Raw genomic sequence first — 19,311 nt, forward strand, 5'->3', positions numbered from 1 at the left:
TCACAGGCCATGGTCTATCCACTGCTGACCATGAAATGATGTGCCCGGTACCGGGTGGACATTTTCGATTATAAAATAGGTTTGCAGTGAAAATGAAAAGTATTTGGCTGTGGCTTAGGGGTGCACAAGTTGCTACTGGAAGGTTACGAGTCCAAAGCCTGGTAAGGGCAGCTGATCTGTCATCTGCATGTTTGCTATATGTGTGCATTCTAGATTTGAAGCTTTCGTGACTGCAAGGATTCATATTCTTAGGTTTTTTCGGTAAAGTCACGTAGGTAAAACATTAAAATTAATAAAAGTAAAATAAAATAAAAATCACGACGTTTCGGAGGCAACACAAGCCTCCGTCTTCAGGTGGAACCGTCACAGCCACGACAGCTGTATCAACTTGACAGCTGTATTACTTGATACAGCTGTCGTGGCTGTGACGGTTCCACCTGAAGACGGAGGCTTGTGTTGCCTCCGAAACGTCGTGATTTTTATTTTATTTTACTTTTATTAATTTTAATGTTTTACCTACGTGACTTTACCGAAAAAACCTAAGAATATATATGTGTGCAATTGACACTGAACAATCTCAACAGATTTCCCAGGCTGAGATATTTTTGATAAATAACAAAAATGTAAGTGAAATTGAATCAAGCTCCAGGCTGTATTTTTTTTAGCAGTACAATAATATAATAAATAATGAACTTCTGATTTTTTCAGTTAAATCTTTCTCTTTCAACGTAGCAGACTTTCCAGAACATCATTAGAACGTACATCAGTCACTCAGTCACAATAGTCTCTATATAATGAATACTTGACTCCGTAAAGTCTGATTAGAGATTTATTTTGGCGGACAGTAGTAATAGCAGAATGTATCCAAGGATTGGCAGGATAATAATGAAACAAAGGTGAGTTATTTCGAGAACGAGCCTTGAGGTGGTGCTCATCGCCTGCTTACAGCTTTGAGCCGGTGGTAGAAATTACACATTCCTATGGCAGGTGTGAGTCTACGCCATGGGACAACCTCTGATTACGTCCCCACAAAATGGTACTCATTGTATCGATCCTTGAGGGACGGGAGATGGGCTGAGGCAACCCCCCCCCCTACCCCTCTCTCTCACCGCAACCAGGATCTGAACTCTCATCCGTCCGATTTCCGAGGCCATCGCTCTACCGAGGAGCCACTCAACCGGTTGTAGGAGGATAATGGAGAAGGGATAAGGGACGCGTGGGATCAAGTAGGTGAGTGGGAGTAGCAATACGATGGGTAATTTCATCCGTACAGAGAGGTCTCTTAATTTACACACGGTGACAACACTTTGAAATGTTGGACAAAGACCTCACGCTGTGATGATATGTGTGGATCCGTGAAAATATGAGAATACATGTGTATATCTTATTAATTTCGCCACAACGTTACGTACAAAGACGCATATCTCGCATACATTCACTTTCGTACAAGGAGCCCAGTGAAAATTGTCACGCGGTGGCGAGATGATATCAACCTCGCCTGGTACGCAGGATCACGTGGGTTCGATTCCGGAGCGTGACGATGCCTGTTGTGTATTCCGTGGTGGTCGTGTGGATTGTTCTCCGGGTTCCTCCGGTTTTTGCTCCTCCACATTTAGAAATGCGCATTGTGATTGTTTGACTGTTACTATACATTCTCGCGTGCGGTGATGAAATTTTGCTGCTATACATTTCCACGGAGATAAGCCACTTCGGTGAACTATCATGTGTGAGCAGGTCACCTCTGAAAAAGAGCTAATAGCTCAGTAGGCTCTAGCAGGTAAATATAAAAAAATTGAAGATTGTTTTTGGGATCATTCGAATGTGGAATGAACAATAATACAAAATTGCATATTTCATATTTCATAGAGTCTCTAGATTCAGGAAAAAAACAACAGCAGCAGCGGCAGCAGGAAAGCCGGAGGCTCAGAGAGCCAAACAAAAGCACCCAAGGGGGACATGGAGACAATAATGGGTGGGATGTGGAAGGGATAGTGGGTGACTTTCAGTTAGGGATTGGAAGGTAGAATGTAATAGGGCGAGATAGGACTGCAGTTATATTAGACTTGGACTGTACAGCACAAACCAATGGGACATCGGGGGGAAATGCGTGGACGTGTGTACGCGCAATATGAACACCTTTTATGAACAGTAAAAAAAAATCACATTGGCCAACCAATTAAATGCCTCACCTCCCTGAATGATAACCATCCTTATCACCCGGGGGAAGAAATATGTGGGGGTCAAACCAGTAGCGAAATTGCCAAAATACGCAATAAGGTGATAGGTGTTTAGGTCACACACACAATCACTGTTGGGAAACCCCCCCCCCCCGACACACACAACTCACAACTCACTTTAAGTGTAACGAGACTAGGGTAGATGGGAAGATGTGCAAAAACATTTTACGGGTTACATATTTCGCATTCTCATATCGGCATCGGGTCGTGCTCATAACAATCGTTGGCTCTGCACTCTGCGTTAGGAATTCCACATTCTTAGTCTATAATAAAATTGCACTGCGCACCTGGTATGTTTCTGTGAAATACTCAACATCTGTGAAAATTTGCTGTGTCGCTCATCGGATTCCTGCAGTATACATCAATATTCAGATTCTGATGAGGATACAAATGCTCTCGCGTACCAATGGTGGAATCGCAAGTGGTTACCCGGGGCTCGGGGGAGGGTCAGCATTACGACTGCTGATGCGGGTCTCACGAACTTTGCTACGCTAGCGTGCTATTTCTTATCCGCACACAGAGTTCAACACAACCGCACTGCAGGTCAACAACACTCCTCTTCTGACGCTTCCCTTGAACTGCTCAACATTTGGAATTCCCCTCTCAGCATTTCATTTCCCCCCAGAGCTCCCTACAAAACGGCCCTTGCTCAATTCGAGGGGCGTAAAATCGGTCTTACCTATAACACGTAGGCTTTCGCGACCAATATCATTCATAATAGAGGTTTTTTTTTGGTTAGATCGCGTAAATATATTAATGTGTCATTAAACCCACCACCACCAATCTATATTTATTTGAGCGCAAAGAACGATATCCAAATTCTTGCTGCTGGTAAGGCCTGATCAGCTGTTGTGATGCCCCGTGAAGGTTATGCTAATAAAATCCCATATTTACTCGATGAACGAGACCCAACCAACACTTTGGAACGTAAAAAAGCGGCAATCATCGCCAAGTCATCAATTACTAAGGAAGAGCAATACCTGATCAAACCAATGGCATCAAAACCTCCAAGACTTGATGGGCTTCCAAAGATTCACAAACCTGATGTCCCATTAAGACCCATAGTTAGTACAATAGGCTCTGCCTCGTACAAATTAGCACAATATGTAACGAAACAAATACAGCCCTACATCGGTAGGAGCTCTTCATTCATCAACAACTCTGAACATCTCGTAAATATAATTAAATATATTACGCTTAACCCTAATAATATTCTCGTAAGTTTTTATGTGACTTCTCTGTTCACGAGGGTTCCCGTCAACGAGTCAATTAAATTACTCGAAACTCTGGTAACGAACACAGGTTTAGACAAAGATTTACCACTAGTGGCTGAAAGAAGATCTATTTGTCGTGGAAAGGGGACTTCTATAAACAAAAGGAAGGAGCAGCAATGGGCTCTCCTTTGTCTCCTGTGATAGCGAATTTTACATTGAAGATTTTGAAACAAAACCAATAGCTTCAAGCACACTAAAACCCTCTGCTTGGTTTAGATATGTGGATGACACATTGGTGGTCTGGCCACACGGCCAAGATACACTTAAATAATCTCTAAAACATCTCAACTCGCAAACCTGTCCATACAGTTCACCATGGAAGTGAAATCTGATAGAACTCTAGCAACTTTAGATATTCTGCTAAGACGGGGTCAAAATGGTAAAATAACACACAGCGTTTACCGAAAGAAAATGCACACTGACACCGATCTGAATGCAAAGTCAAACCATCACCCCACACAGAAATCCACTCTCATCAATACGCTCATTCATCGGGCTAAGAAAGTGTCAGATGGTGATAGTCTGAGAAGTGAAATTCAACATTTTACAGAAGTGTTGCAATTGAACGGTTACGATGATGCACAAATCAACAGGGCATTGAATTCCAAAACCAAGTCAAATAACACGAGCATTAAAACTGCCCAAGTAATTAAAACTATAAAAACACGGTGCATTGTGGGAGTAACTGATAAACTAGCCAGATGTTTGTAAAAACAAAACATCCGAGTCAGATTTGGCACGGTACGTAAAATAAAAAAAATACTTATAATTGGGATAAAAAAAATTGGAATTCTCCAAAATGTTTCGCAAATAACGACATACTTTATTTTTTTAATTCTCAAAAAAATCTGTGTTGCCCGCAGGATGCGATTGAAACATTATAATCTATCCACTGATGTGTTCATCGCTGCAACTAAAAACTCATCAATACCGCTGATAACATGAAAGTAAAAGTATACAATAGGCAACTGTTTGGGAAATGCTTCCCCCCGCCCCACCCCCTTCTAAGGCTACGGTGTCATTAATTAATGTGAGTTTTATTGTTAATTGTGCCTTGCAATCCGTTGTCAATGCAGCAGCACAAATACAGTAATGTGTTACAGTTCTATAACTTGGTTCACTTTGCCGAATAGCTTCATTACGATCTTTGAGAAGCAAATGACTTGCTTCACTGATTAATGCGATCGCATATTGTTCAGTGTTTAGCACGAGGTTAAATCAATTTGAAACATTAGGCTGATCCTGCCATACGGGTAAAACCAATACACCTCCAGGGTTATATTTTTTATTGGCCCAAATTATATATATATGTAAAACAACACGGAGATGTGTCTGTATGTTGTACCACATTTGACCTTTTTCACCATACTATAACATCACTAGAATTGACGACATTCACTAAAAAAATTACGTTTATATCATACATCTGCAATCTAGAAAATTATCATTTGTGGTTAATAGTCATACGATTTTTGTTACATCTTAACATTTTGGGTCTCGTCAGCAGCCTCGCTGAGAACTTGTTACTGGGCTGCCAGTTGCTATTGGCAAAAGCACTCCATCAAACCCAAAGAGGTAATATTGTTTCACTCCCAATAATGTTCCACGGAAGCACATAACGAGTCGTACCACTACGTAGTTTTTTTTTTGACAGCCACGTTGCAACTCTCCCTGATGTGTTTCCGGGTCGCACCAAGTATTGTGATGTCCGACGCGTCGCTCCGACGTGCTGAAAGCTTCTTCAGGAACTGAATCGGTCGAAGCGGAACCAGCACGCGAAGTGAAACAACGAAGAACGTGCCGAACAACACGTGGTACGAACCAAAAAACACAACTCGGAGCTGCGTGATGGATTATTCGTAAACATTCTTTGTTTACCCAGAAAATACTCACGAAGTCTCGAGACTTATGTTCATCAGGGTCATGCTTCTGATTGCATTTTTCGGCAAATTCCTTTCTGATATTTCTGTTTATTTTATGGGACAAACAATACGTATATTATTGCTACTGCTACTATTGGTTGCCCAGGAAAGCCCAGGAGTCCTATTAATCTGTGTCCTGACAAAAAAAAAACATTTTTTTTACGTGGGGCAGTGATGATCGCTGTGTATATTCCAATTGAATAATTTGTACATGTTATTTTTCTCATATTTCGACCATGATGCTAGCACAACATGAGATACTTTTGCGAAAGTCGAATTATAAGGCGCTAATAATCGCATGAAAACAAAGACCCCATGTAGCCCTAATAAATTGCTGGAGTAAGGAATGTTAGCGAGCACCTATGGAGGCCGTCACGTCACACAAGGGGGTGGGTGGACAGCATCACGTCCGGCATCCTTTGCATCCCCAGTGGCAATGTTTACACATTACACCAGGTACTAATTTGAGGCTGAGTCGACCTAGGGGAGGCCCAAGACCGGTTAAAATAATCGTTACTTTTGTTGGCTGTGAATCAAACTCGGGTTGCCGGGTTTGTAGCGCAGTGCCTTGACCGCCACCATACACACCCCTATACAAACATATGCGGATTATAATCTTGTAAAATATAAAGCAAGAAGATAAATGCCTTGACAAGCGGTGTGTGTGTGTTAGCCATGGATCAGGAAGAGCCCGACTTTGACATCGTTATCAAGTATTTGCTGATGAGGCGTCAAGAAGCTCAAAAGCCAAATTCAGGAATGGTCTGCTCAATTGAATCATCCTCATTATGAGTAGTTAGCCATAGTCAACTCACTGTTGCCTGTGTAGGCTTCCCAAGCTGTAATAATCCACGGAACCTGCTGCACACGAGATAATTGCATCGCTCTCAACTCTACGGTGAATGGCCCTCCCCGACGCATTCCATTCTTTGACTGCCGCTCGATTAACTTTGCATTTTTGTTTCTGGCTTGGATTCCTGTTTTTTTTTACTCGGTGAATAAACAAATGTATTAAATGACAAATTTGTTTTAACAACGCCTTTTCATTTGCTGTACCTTAGAACGCCTTTGCAGCTAATTGTGTTGTTTATGATATTAAATGCTGAATTCCCATGTGGGCCACTTTGTAACATTTCAATGTTAGGATGTTGAACCGAATTCTAATTTGTTGCACTCAGAACCTTATATTCTCACGATGTTTGCTGTGATGATGTTTAGCACGTTTTTTCAGCTGTTCAAATGTAGTACCCGTTTGGTTTTTATGAGGTTGCAATACGCATTTGATATTTCGTTCCGAATTGCAATTTTGTAACGGCCCATAAAACCTTTTTGCTGCCCTCTATGACGATTAGCTTGAGGTGCAGCCCTGCAACTGCTTGCGCAAGCTACTGCTGGTGCAAGGCCGTGCACGAAAGGGAACACGAGATAGCCCCCACCCCACGGTGGGGGCGGGGGGTAGTTGGCCTACTCTTCGGCACTGTCTGATATGTATTGGGCAAAGAAAAATGTGGGAGCACCCACACTTGAACCCACCACACGCGACCGAGTGATGCACTGACATTTACCCATTCATGTTGCTGGTGGTGAACAGATGTGGTGGGAGGGAGGGGGGAGGGAGGGGGGAGGGAGGGGGGAAGGGGAAGTTGAACAACTTCGCGGCACCATCGTTTCGACTGCCTCGCTGGCCAGATCGATGCAAACCGGCCATGTCCGATTTGCACATCCATTGTGGTCGACCGGTTGCACCGGGGCAGCGGCATTCGAGGCTGCAATTTTGTAATCATTGCGCTGGAATTTTGCTTGTTTGTTTAAGGTGTATGATGTTTGACCCTGGGTATTAATGGTCACTCTCAATACCCGTTTGCTATTGTACTATATTTATTGTGCCAAGTTTTCCCTTGAAATAGACTTACTTTGGTCTCAACGGGGCCTTTACCGGACTTTACATGTGTAAATTGTCATCATGCGAATGTGCGCAACCCCTTATCAGTCCACCGCTAGATGGAAGCCATGTCGCTCACCGAGGTTACTTGGTCACACTGCTCAGAGCACGTTGCTAACGGTTGGTGGAGGAGCCCAATGTCGATCGCTTTTTTGCCAACTAATGTTAACCGTGGCCGGTAATCGAACTAAGATGTCCGGGTTCGCTGGGGGGAGAGTGCGTTAGCCGCTGAGCCACCACTCCACTCGCACTACGCAGCACGCGAAACCTGGGGGGCTGCAAGTCTCCTGCAGCGCAGCTTTCCTCTTTACCCCATGGACATAATCAGACTTTCACTCATCGCTCAGTGGGAAAGGGAGTGCATGGGGAACGGTGGGTGGGAGTGTTGTGGGTAGGGAGGGGGAGTGAGCAGACGTGGTTGGAGGGTTTCAGCTAAAGTCCCCGACCGTGGGAGTCGCGAGAGGAGATATAGAGCGAGGAGGAGGAGGAGGGAGAGACGAGGGAGACATGTATGGAGCATATACCCCCACTGCAGAGAGGCGACGCAATTTATTTATTTATTTTGTTCCAATTCTATATCCCCACCACCCTCCACCACCACTCCTCCCTCCCCACCTCCCACCACATTCTTGGCGGCGCGGAACCTTCTTTTCCTCCAACGTGATCACAAACGGACCCCTTCCTCGCCCTCCACAGAGCCGGCGGCAAGCCAAGCTCGGCTCCTCTGTGTGGTCTGCAGCAGACCCGACTTGCGCTAGCGAGCCCTTCGACTCTCGTGTCGTTTTGTGCTTATTTAGTTGACGGAAGCTCGTGATCGCATGCGTACACATACACGCACGCTCAATATGTAATCGGCTCTTCGGTTGTCATTAGGTATGCGTGTGTGCGCTCGTGGCTGGTACCGATATTATTAAACTGTTGTACTGCTGCACGGTTAGAGATATATCCTGCATCTTATACACGTACGGACGATAGCCAAGCGGAGTAGATCGGAGCACGCAATGAAACGCCGGAGGCTGGCTCGCACCACATCGTGCCTCGCGCCGCCGACTTTGAATCTCGCCGGTTCGAGTCCCACTAACGGAGGAACTGAGTTCAATGCGCCGAGCCCAGAGGTATTGCAGGAATTATGGTAAGTACCCGTGCGTAGTTTGCTTGGCTTCACGCGTGAACTTGGGAGCGGAATAAATGGGAGGAGGGGGGAGGTATTGGCCGTGTATGATGAATGAACTGATGAATATAAAGGTATTAAAATAGAACAATGATGCGTCTTGTTCACACATCGCATTGATAAGTTAAAGGAAGCGTGCGCTGTACCGCACGCTGTTTTTTTAACGTTTGTTTTAGAACGTCGCGGGCTCTTCGGTTTGACGAAGCGAAGGAAGTAACACGTATGCGTAATTTTTTTAAATGCCTAGCGTGATTGCTGCGATGTTTCACGATTGTAGAATTGTAGTGATGTAGTGTACTGCCAATAATTTCAGCTGGTTGAATAACACGCGCGTGTGTATGACTGTGGAATGTATGAAAGTACTGTAGACGTCTTAGTGACTTTTTTTTATATATATAAAATGTATCGGGCGATCGGTGGCGCAGTGAGTTAGTGGTTCTCGCCCACTGCGCTATGGACCCGGCCGGGAGGACCTGGGTTCGATTCCCGGCCACGGATTACATCGCTGGCGAGGGATATCCGATATAGGCCTGCCCACCCTACCCATTTCACCCGCCCGCACTTATCAGCAATTACCGATTTTGCGGAGAAAGGAATTTCACTCTAGCAGTGGAGTAACTTACTCGCTAAATAATACCTTTCATAAATAAATTGTCTTTGGGTTCTATCGCGTAAGTATGAATGTGTCGTAACCCGCCACCACCGACACAACCAACCGGTAAGGTTTGTCACGTAAATAATACTTCTATAAGACACACATTACAGTACTTCAACCATTCATCTTGTACATTGCTAACAAAGCAATCAATACAGAACGTAGACTAATCATACACTCTATATATAACAACCCTGTCCATATATACCCTACGTACACTACATATTGCACAGTCATATACGGGAACTGTGAAACTGGCTGTTACTGGCTGACAAGTGCTTAAAGTATTTTGAATTGTCAATTTTTTTCATTAAAATAATGACACTTACCATCCGAAATATTTCAAAAAATGTTTAAAATTGTCCTCCAACTATTAGTGGTCTCCTAATCGAATAGCAGAAGCACAATCTGGAACATGTGCTGCACATGGGCATCACGTGATTAATATCCCTTTGGGTTAAGTGAATAATGAACAGATTCGACATGCAATTTTTACTATTCAAGCATTATCAGTTTAACATGGACCTTTTATTTATATATATGTCCATGTACTTATTTGTCAAGATAGTGGTCCGGACTGAGAAAAGTTCATGAGTTGGGGATTGGCTTCGCCCATCATCCCTCCAGCGTCGATGGCAATAGGTCCAACCTTGTAGCAAGTAAACAGTGCGATCGTGCTGGCACGAGCCTCCCGCCCATCATGCAAATGTAAAATCAATAATACCTGATTTGAAGCTTTCGTGACTGCAGGAATCCATACTCCTTTGGTTCTTTCGGTAAAGTCACGTAGGTATGAAATAAAATGAATCGCGACGTTTCGGGCGCAACACAAGCGTCCGTTATCAAGTGATTTGTTTTATTTAACACCTACGTGACTTAACCGAAAGAACCAAAGAGTATTGATAATACCGCAAAACTCGGCTGAGCAAGAGATGCTCAGAGAAAACGAAACCCTGAAATACGTTCAACTAAAACTGCCCCAGACGCTCCCTAACACCAACCTCCAACACTTTTCTCTAAAGCTAACACTCCCCTCGAACACCCGAACTCATGCCAGCACTATCCAGAACACGAGTACTGCCCCTGGCATGCGCTATCACAACCAGTACAGCTAACACCTCCAATTTATAATGCTGTTCCTTAAAATAGCACAACACAAACGCCTGGACCATACAAATATCAGAATCTTCATTTATACGGGAGGAATCCGATGAGCTATGAAGCTCTTTCCACACATATCATGAACACCGTGACAAAACTAACCCGATGCATTCCTCTCCCTCTGCCTCCTTCGCTTCGCTCGCCGTCGTATCAGTGTCGCGCCTCCCATTAGCACGGTTGCTTACGTACGGTGCGAAAAAAGGTCTCGTCACTCATATGTGTCTCTTATCCCACTCTGTCTGTGTGTGTGTCTACTCTCCTGCATGTGCCCTCCTACCGAGCCCCCCCCCGCCCCCCATCTCCGTATAGTGTCGTCCTCTCTGGCATATTTCCCATCCTTTGCCTGCCATTCAATGCAAAAGTCTCAGCCCATCACCCATCATCAACCCATGAGAGACGACATCCTGCACATCGTGCTGTGACGGTCCCACCTGAAGAAGGAAGCTTGCGTTGCCTCCGAAACGTCGTGATTTTTTAAAATATTTTTTTTATAAAATGTCTTTATTTATTTTACTTTTATTAATTTACATTTTTTACCTACGTGACTTCACCGATTAAACCTAAGAATATGAATCCTTGCAGTCACGAAAGCTTCAAATCTAGAATCCTGCACAAGCCCGATCAACGCTCTCTGTTTACAGACCTGTTGACAAGCAACTCCCTGGACAGGGGCAACCTTCACCATGCCGCGTCGATCATCGCGGGGGTTGTTTGGTCATACTTCACCACATTTCGTCACTGCCGATTTGTGAAGGAATGGGGTTGCTGGGGAATCTCAAGATCGGTTCAGATATCACTCTGCACCGATACCAACGAAAACATCAACAAATGTATTATATATGATAGGTGACCAGAAATGGCTCTTCTTCATACCACTGATATTAGACGTGATCGGGAAATGAACTGAAATGGCCAGATTCATCGTGCAGTGCGCTAACCATTGCGCCACCGTTCCCAACCCCCCTTGCCTCTCTTATCACTGAATCATAACTTTGACTTGTCCGCAGCGACGAATGTATGCACGCACAGCTAATACACAGCCATGTACACAGATGGTGTACATGTACACGATGGTGCAGCCCAGAGGAGCGAACTATGCGTGTGGTTGCTGGTGTTGCTGTTATATGTGCATGGGTGCGTTGGGTCTTCGGGTGTCTGTGATGTCTGTGTGTGGATACTGGGGGTGATGTCTCTACACGTGTGTGTGTGTTGGTGGTGCTGTCTCTACACGTGTGTGTGTTGATACTGGTCGTGCTGTCTCCACACGTGTGTGTGGATACTGGTGGTGATGTCTCTACACGTGTGTGGGTGCTGGTGGTGCTGTCTCTACACGTGTGTGTGGATACTGGGGGTGATGTCTCTACACGTGTGTGTGGATACTGGTGGTGATGTCTCTACACGTGTGTGTGTGGGTGCTGGTGGTGATGTCTCCACACGTGTGTGTGGATGCTGGTGGTGATGTCTCTACACGTGTGTGTGGATACTGGTCGTGTTGTCTCTACACATGTGTGGATGCTGGTGGTGATGTCTCTACACGTGTGTGTGGATACTGGGGGTGATGTCTCCACATGTGTGTGTGGATGCTGGTGGGTATGTCTGTGTGTATTTGCTGGTGGTGCTGACTGTGTGTGTGTGTGTGTGCTGGTGGTGCTGACTGTGTGTGTGGTGGTGGTCCTGACTGTGTGTGTGGGTGGTACTGTGTGTGTGGGTGCTGGTGGTGCTGACTGTGTGTGGGTGGTGGTGGTGCTGACTGTGTGTGTGGTACTGGTGGTGTTGACTGTGTGTGTGGGTGCTGGTGGTGCTGACTGTGTGTGTGGTGCTGGTGGTGCTGACTGTGTGTGTGGTGGTGGTGGTGCTGACTGTGTGTGTGGTGCTGGTGGTGCTGACTGTGTGTGTGTGTGCTGGTGGTGCTGACTGTGTGTGTGTGTGCTGGTGGTGCTGACTGTGTGTGTGGTGCTGGTGGTGCTGACCGTGTGTGTGTGTGCTGGTGGTGCTGACTGTGTGTGTGGGTGGTGGTGGTGGTGCTGACTGTGTGTTTGGGTGCTGGTGGTGCTGTCTGTGTGTGTGCGGTGCCAGTGTTGACTGTGTGTGGTGCTGGTGGTGCTGTCTGTGTGTGTGGGTGCTGGTGGTGCTGACTGTGTGTGTAGGTGCTGGTGCTGTCTGTGTGTGTGGGTGCTGGTGGTGCTGACTGTGTGTGTAGGTGCTGGTGGTGCTGACTGTGTGTGTGGGTGGTGGTGCTGGTGCTGTCTGTGTGTGTGGGTGTGGTGGAGCTGACTGTGTGTGTGTGGTGCCAGTGCTGACTGTGTGTGTGTGTGTGGTGGTGCTGTCTGTGTGTGTGGGTGCTGGTGGTGCTGACTGTGTGTGTAGGTGCTGGTGCTGTCTGTGTGTGTGGGTGCTGGTGGTGCTGACTGTGTGTGTGTGTGGTGGTGCGGTCTGTGTGTGTGGGTGCTGGTGGTGCTGACTGTGTGTGTAGGTGCTGGTGGTGCTGACTGTGTGTGTGGGTGGTGGTGCTGGTGCTGTCTGTGTGTGTGGGTGTGGTGGAGCTGACTGTGTGTGTGGGTGGTGGTGGTGCTGGTGGTGCTGGTGCTGACTGTGTGTGTGGGTGCTGGTAGTGCTGACTGTGTGTGTGGGTGCTGTCTGTGTGTGTGTGTGGGTGGTGGTGGTGCTGTCTGTGTGTGTGTAGTGTGGAGGTGCTGTATGTGTGTGTGGTGCTGGTGGTGCTGACTGTATGTGTGGGTGCTGTCTGTGTGTGTGTGTGGGTGGTGGTGCTGTCTGTGTGTGTGGTGCTGGTGGTACTGACTGTGTGTGTGATGGTGGTGCTGACTGTGTGTGTTGGTGGTGGTGGTGCTGACTGTGTGTGTGTGTGTGGTGGTGGTGCTGTCTGTGTGTGTGGGTGCTGGTGGTGCTGACTGTGTGTGTGGTGTTGGTGGTGCTGACTGTGTGTGTGGGTGGAGGTGGTGCTGACTGTGTGTGTGGGTGTGGTGGAGCTGACTGTGTGTGTGGGTGGTGGTGGTGCTGGTGGTGCTGGTGGTGCTGGTGCTGACTGTGTGTGTGGGTGGTGGTGCTGGTGCTGACTGTGTGTGTGGGTGTGGTGGAGCTGACTGTGTGTGTGGGTGGTGGTGGTGCTGGTGCTGACTGTGTGTGTGGGTGCTGGTGGTGCTGACTGTGTGTGTGGGTGGTGGTGGTGCTGGTGCTGACTGTGTGTGTGGATGGTGGTGGTGCTGTCTGTGTGTGTGGGTGCTGCTGGTGCTGTGTGTGTGGATGGTGCTGGTGCTGACTGTGTGTGTGGGTGCTGGTGGTGCTGTGTGTGTGGATGGTGGTGGTGCTGACTGTGTGTGTAGATGCTGGTGCTGCTGTGTGTGTGGATGGTGGTGGTGCTGTCTGTGTGTGGTGACTGGTGGTGCTGTGTGTGTGGATGGTGGTGGTGCTGACTGTGTGTGTGGTGACTGGTGGTGCTGCTGTCTGTGCGCGCTGTTACGATTATCGTTATTATTTCTTCAGCTCCCCGGGCAGCAGCATAGCGCCGTGCAAGTGAAGCGCTCGCTCGTGAAGGATCAGGTGCGCGAGGTGATCGGGGGCTTGGAGATTGTGCTCGGAGAGCTGAAAGATGTGGCGAAGGAGCTGAAAGAGGTACGCATCTTTGGCCCAGTGAACGGTTTACAAAATGACCCCCCCACCCCCCACACGTCTCCGTATAGGAGTCACTCTGTGTAGAGGAGACTATTTAAATATAAAGGGACATCCCTCCAATTGCTTGCTCACACCACTGCCGACAGAAGGACCCTCGCTAGAAAGAGCTCTAGAGAAAACCGTCTAGAAGATATTTGGTCGATTCTTCCAAGCTAGCCTATATTATATAAAACTTAACCAACATTCTTTTTTTACCAGGTAATGTCCACTGAGCTGTAAATGTTTTTTTTTTCAGAAGCGACCTGTCCACAAATAGATAGTTTAACGAAGTGGCTTATGACGTGGAATTTTATAGCAGCCAGATCCTCCCAACGCATGCTTCTCAATGTGAAGGGAAACACTGGAGGACGCGGAAATAAATCCACGCGACCACGAGGAGAACATGCACATTCCAAAGTTACAGATGTGAGGGTTAGGATCGAAGCAAGAACCTCCTGTATACTAGGCGTGGTAGTGAACATCTCGTCACCGCGTTATCCAGTATCTATTTAGAGGTAAAACGATTCAAACCCTGCCTCCCCCTCCCACCACCACCTCTTCACGACTCGTTCACTCAGTGGCGATTCATAAGCGATTGGTTATTTAAACATTGCAGTGGATTCAGCGGCCTCTGGCGGCTGGATGGTGTCACGTGAACCCATTACTCACAACACATACGAATCCATAAACATCGATTGTTGTATCACGATGTATTGCGAGGTTAAGAATCGATATTTATCGTTTTTTTGCACACTCCTAATGCCCATTCGTGAATGCTCCATTCTCTATGACAGTTACGGTCTTGCGTACGTGTGAATGTGTGCACGTGTGTGCAAGGATATGTCTGTGTTTGTATGAGTTTATTTATTTAAGACTACGGTTTAAACATACTTCACCACGCTGGTAACTGTGGGTTGTTGAATGCTGGAAGAGTACAGAACGGCAGTGAATGTTGCTGCACTGCTCTCGACTGCACTACAACTTTCTACTGCATCTCTCTCTTATACGTGGTGGTCACCCCCATCCAAGCACTGTCCAGGCTCAACCCCTGCTTGACTTCCCATATCTGACAGCACCTGGCAATTTCCCACGTGATTTCATCCAGGATAAATATCACTTAACTCCTAATGTGGAGTGAAACACGATCATCTACACGGCGTCTACCGTCCAGACCCCGCCGCAGTTAATAGCACTTGACTCGCAATCCGATGATTGCATAAATTGCCCTAACTTATTTGATTAGCCAGACAATCTATGAGTCTTAAGAGGATGGTCCACCTCTGAGATGCTTGGTCAATTCCATAAATGCGTATTGTTACGTGAGTGATATGTAATACGTATAAGTGCGTGAGTATGTGCACTAATTCACAGCGCTCGATGATATACAATCAATCATAAGTTGCTGACATGTGTAATACGTGTAAAGCACTATAAGCTATGCTGACCATTAATGTAGAGTCAGCATTTGAATGCTAATTTGTTTCAGCAGTGCTATACATTGAGTTGCAAATACTGTACTGCATTTATATAGACTGGGTGGCACTGTTTGGTCAGAGGACGCCCACTCGTTATCAGAAGGTTGCAAGTTCTGACCGCGATTGAACCTTGCATTCCAAATGGAGTCGATAAAACAAGAACCATGATTTGGGAAATAAACAGTTGTTAATGTAACACGTTTGACTTTCGCGACCGATATTATGATTCGTAGTTGACTCTCAGGCCAGATGGCCGCGTGAGTAATAACGCATGTGTATCCTTTGTACAGACCGTTCCCTGCCATGGGAACGTGGAACTTCCACCACTCTCCGTGTCAGCAGGAGATCATTTACCTTGAGACATTCTGACTGCCCTCAACAAAAACAAAAAGTCCCATGTATTTATTCAATCATGCGCGAACACGTGCCCTTACACTGACCGTGGGAGGAAGTGTTTAACGCTATGGGCAAGTGTTGTTATCGGGCACTCACTGAGGTCGACACGGCGCACAATATCGAGTGCTTTATCGAGTACCGTGACCGGCCCACTTTGTCTCCCCAGTGCTGATGTTTACAGACCTCATTAGGTACTTTCCTCTAAGACTGAATTGACATCACGGAGGCCTAATATATATATATACCGTGAGTAAACTTGTTAGCCATAGACGCGATTCAATGCACTGGTGCCACGACCAACCAACCCCCCACACACACACAGGCACAGATCCTTCATGTTTAGCTTTAACAAACTGTTGCGGCAAGTAGTTTTTATCGAGCACTCAAAAGGTCGGCACAGCACACTAGGTGGTAGATGGCCAGCACCACGCCCGGGCGCATTTGTCTCCCGAGTGACCATGTTTACATATCTCACCAGGCACTCATTTGAGGCCGAGTCGACCTAGAGGCGGCCCAAGACTGGTTCAGATAATTGTCACTGGTATTTGTGGCCATGAGCCGGAATCAACCTTGGATTCGTAGATGAGCACACTAACCGTTACACTATCGTTCCTCACATGTACACAATTACAAACAAAAGGTAGTGTGCACGACTCATACGTAGCGTTACGTATATGACGTACTGTGCGCGTGGACTGAACCAACTGTGTTTAGTTTGTTGTCCTTCCCCCGCACATCTGATTAGCACAGTTGGCCACATACGGTGCGAAAGAAGCTCAACATATATTCATTCACACGCGTGCGATGTGGAACAACCCCCATCCCACCGCCGGCTTCTCTCCCGCCGTGCCTAGGTCGTCTCCCAGATCGACACGCTCACCGCCAGCCTTAACCTGGACGAGGAGACGGACGACTCCAAGTGCAGCACCCTCAACAGCTCCTCGAGCGGCAACACTGGCTCCAGCGGAGGCGGCGCGGCTGCCGTTGCTCGTTTCAGCACCACGGTCAGCGCCGCGCGTTTCAGCACAACGGTCAACGCTTCGCGCTTCAGCAACACGGTCAGCGCCTTCGCCAGCCGCACCTCGGCCACCGCCTCCGTGCTCACGGTTCTCCGGAAGCCGAGGCCACCTCCACCCCCTCCCAGAACCACACCGGTGTCGCTGCCCCAGCTGCCCTTTTGCGAGGATCCGGGCCAGCGGGGCAGCTCCTTGGAGCCGACAGAGCAGGAGGAGGAGGAGGAGCAGGGGACTGTGGCAAGAGACGGCGGCGACAGGGAGAGGAAGCGGGAAGTGGGAGAGAACTTTTGCTGCCAACGGCGGCAGTTCGAGCTGAGCTACACGGCAGTGCGGCAGCGGACAGAGCTCGTGCGGGACTCGGCCTCTTATCAACATGATCAGTCGAATCATTATTACCATCATCATCAACAGCATCTTCAGCAGCAGCAGCATCGTTATCAGCACCGGCAAGTGGACCAACACGCGCTCAAGGATCGTGTACGCTTCAATGACCTCGTCGAGTTCAGCGACCTGGTCGAGGAAGAAGAGGAGGAGGAAAGTAATGAGGACCCTTTGCCATCAGTGGAGGCACGGGGTCATCCGTTGGGGCAAATCGTCTGCAACCAGAGCGCGCTGCAGGTGGAAGCCATGCAATTGAGACACCACCACCACCAAATCCACCACCATCACCACCATCAGCAACAGCAGCAGCAGCAGCTCGCGTGCTCCGTGCAATTGAACGCGGGTGCTCTGCACGCTCTGCCACCCTCTGGCTTCCTAAGGGACAGTAGGAGCATTTCCTACCACGCCAGGGATACGACCGTGATTGCGCATGCCCAGAGAGACTCTGAGGGTCACCCGCCCCCCAAGCAAATACTGAGAAAGTCGAAGACCACCGTGGTATAGGGTGCACCGGTGTGTGCAGTGCAATGTCTGTGGCGATGGCAGTGGTGGTGGTGGGGTTACGAATATTAATAATAAAGTTCTGCTTTGGGAAATAATGCTGGCTAAGTTTGGTAGCTGATGGCTGAATGTAAGGACACACCGCATTGTGCGAGCCTTTGTTTTAATTGCCCTATAGGATCCCTTGCGGAATGGTACAAAAATCTCACATAGCAAACTCCATTTACCAATTTCCTCCGTTCAATGCACATTGGAGTCGTTGTACACAGCATGCACCTGATGATCAGTACACTGCCCACATAAAGTAGAAAATATTCGAATTAAGATCACTGTATTTGTTTTGGTATGTGTCAGGTGACGCAAGTGGTTGCTGTTTCAGATTAAGAGCGAGTGTATTGTTTTTGTGGGTGTGTGGGCACTTGTGTCTCGCATGGACTGAGTGCTTTGGTTGCATTAAGATCAACTTTTTGTGACTGTGTGTGCATATGTGCAGCAGTTAGCGTGCTGCACTACGAACCTGGCGAACCAAGTTCGATTCCGACTCACTTTCAACATCATTGACGATTGTTTGAACCGGTACTGGGCCTCCCCTAAGTCGACTCGGCCCCAATGAGTACGGTGTGTAGATATCAGAACTGCAGAGACAAAGTTGGCCGGGCATGGTGCTGGCCACCCACTCCATCGTGTGCTGTGCCAGCCTTAATAGGTGCTTGCTAACAGCACTTGTCCCAATATTCTGTTAAGGATATGCGGAGGATCCTTCTCTTACCCGACACGATGCAAAGTACTTATTGAGAGTGATGCGTTTCCCTCTCTGACAAAAAGAAAGAAAGTGCCAATGCAAGTTCATCATCAGGCGTGTGCAGCGTGTAACGCAATATTTTCTATCCTAAGGGAAGTGACTTGGTAAATGCGCAAAGACGTGTCCTTGTGTTTGGCGCTTTATAAAGCGCTGCCATACAATGGCATGGTCTCTACAAACATAATTCATGCCTTGCTATGTAAATGGCCTACCCTGTATATAGTACTCTGTATAGTACCGCATAGGCGTTTGAAAGAAGCAAAAATGCTCAGGGATTTTAATAGTGCCGAATGAGACGTGTTTGTACATGAGGCGTGCCTGTTTATTTATTTAACTCGTGCACTGCTATAAATACATTGTGGGCGGGAGGGGGGGTGAGGATGCTTGTTTCACACCCGCTTGCTCGGACTTCTGAGCAGATGAGTTGTAGCTGCCGGGCCCTTGAACATGACCGCTATTCAATGTTTGCTTCGAATTATATTTATACCATACGCGGTTGTGGAGACAACTTGTACTGGGTTGTGTGAATTTATTACCCAGGTGACTTTCAAAAAGTAACACCTCGTTCATTTTCTTCTCAGTAGACTCCAAATCGACAGAAGCACTCCTCCAACATGACGATGCCAGATCGTCCCATATTATCGTCAGAATTTCGGAGTTCATTACTCATAGTCCACATGCCAAAGCAGAACACGGTGCAACCCGAAGT

At 47.2% G+C, this 19,311-nt stretch overlaps 1 protein-coding gene across 1 annotated transcript; it reads left to right on the forward strand.

Annotated features, from left to right (window-relative positions):
• Window positions 1-8,053: 8,053 nt before the first annotated feature.
• On the forward strand, window positions 8,054-18,951 carry LOC144946032 (uncharacterized). The gene is made up of 3 exons (XM_078874771.1): window positions 8,054-8,507; window positions 13,864-13,992; window positions 16,757-18,951. Exons 1-3 carry the CDS (start codon window positions 8,505-8,507, stop codon window positions 17,801-17,803), a joined length of 1,179 nt encoding a protein of 392 aa, XP_078730897.1. The 5' UTR covers window positions 8,054-8,504; the 3' UTR covers window positions 17,804-18,951.
• The last annotated feature ends 360 nt before the right edge of the window (window positions 18,952-19,311 follow it).

Source organism: Lampetra fluviatilis, chromosome 39 (genome assembly GCF_964198595.1).
Source record: "Lampetra fluviatilis chromosome 39, kcLamFluv1.1, whole genome shotgun sequence".
Taxonomy (NCBI): Eukaryota; Metazoa; Chordata; class Hyperoartia; order Petromyzontiformes; family Petromyzontidae; genus Lampetra; species Lampetra fluviatilis.

Bases quoted from the DNA above. Each gene is read 5' to 3' on its own strand.
- LOC144946032 (XM_078874771.1), top strand. The intron at 13,993-16,756 runs GTACGCATCTTT...CGCCGTGCCTAG, and splicing joins TGGCGAAGGAGCTGAAAGAG to GTCGTCTCCCAGATCGACAC.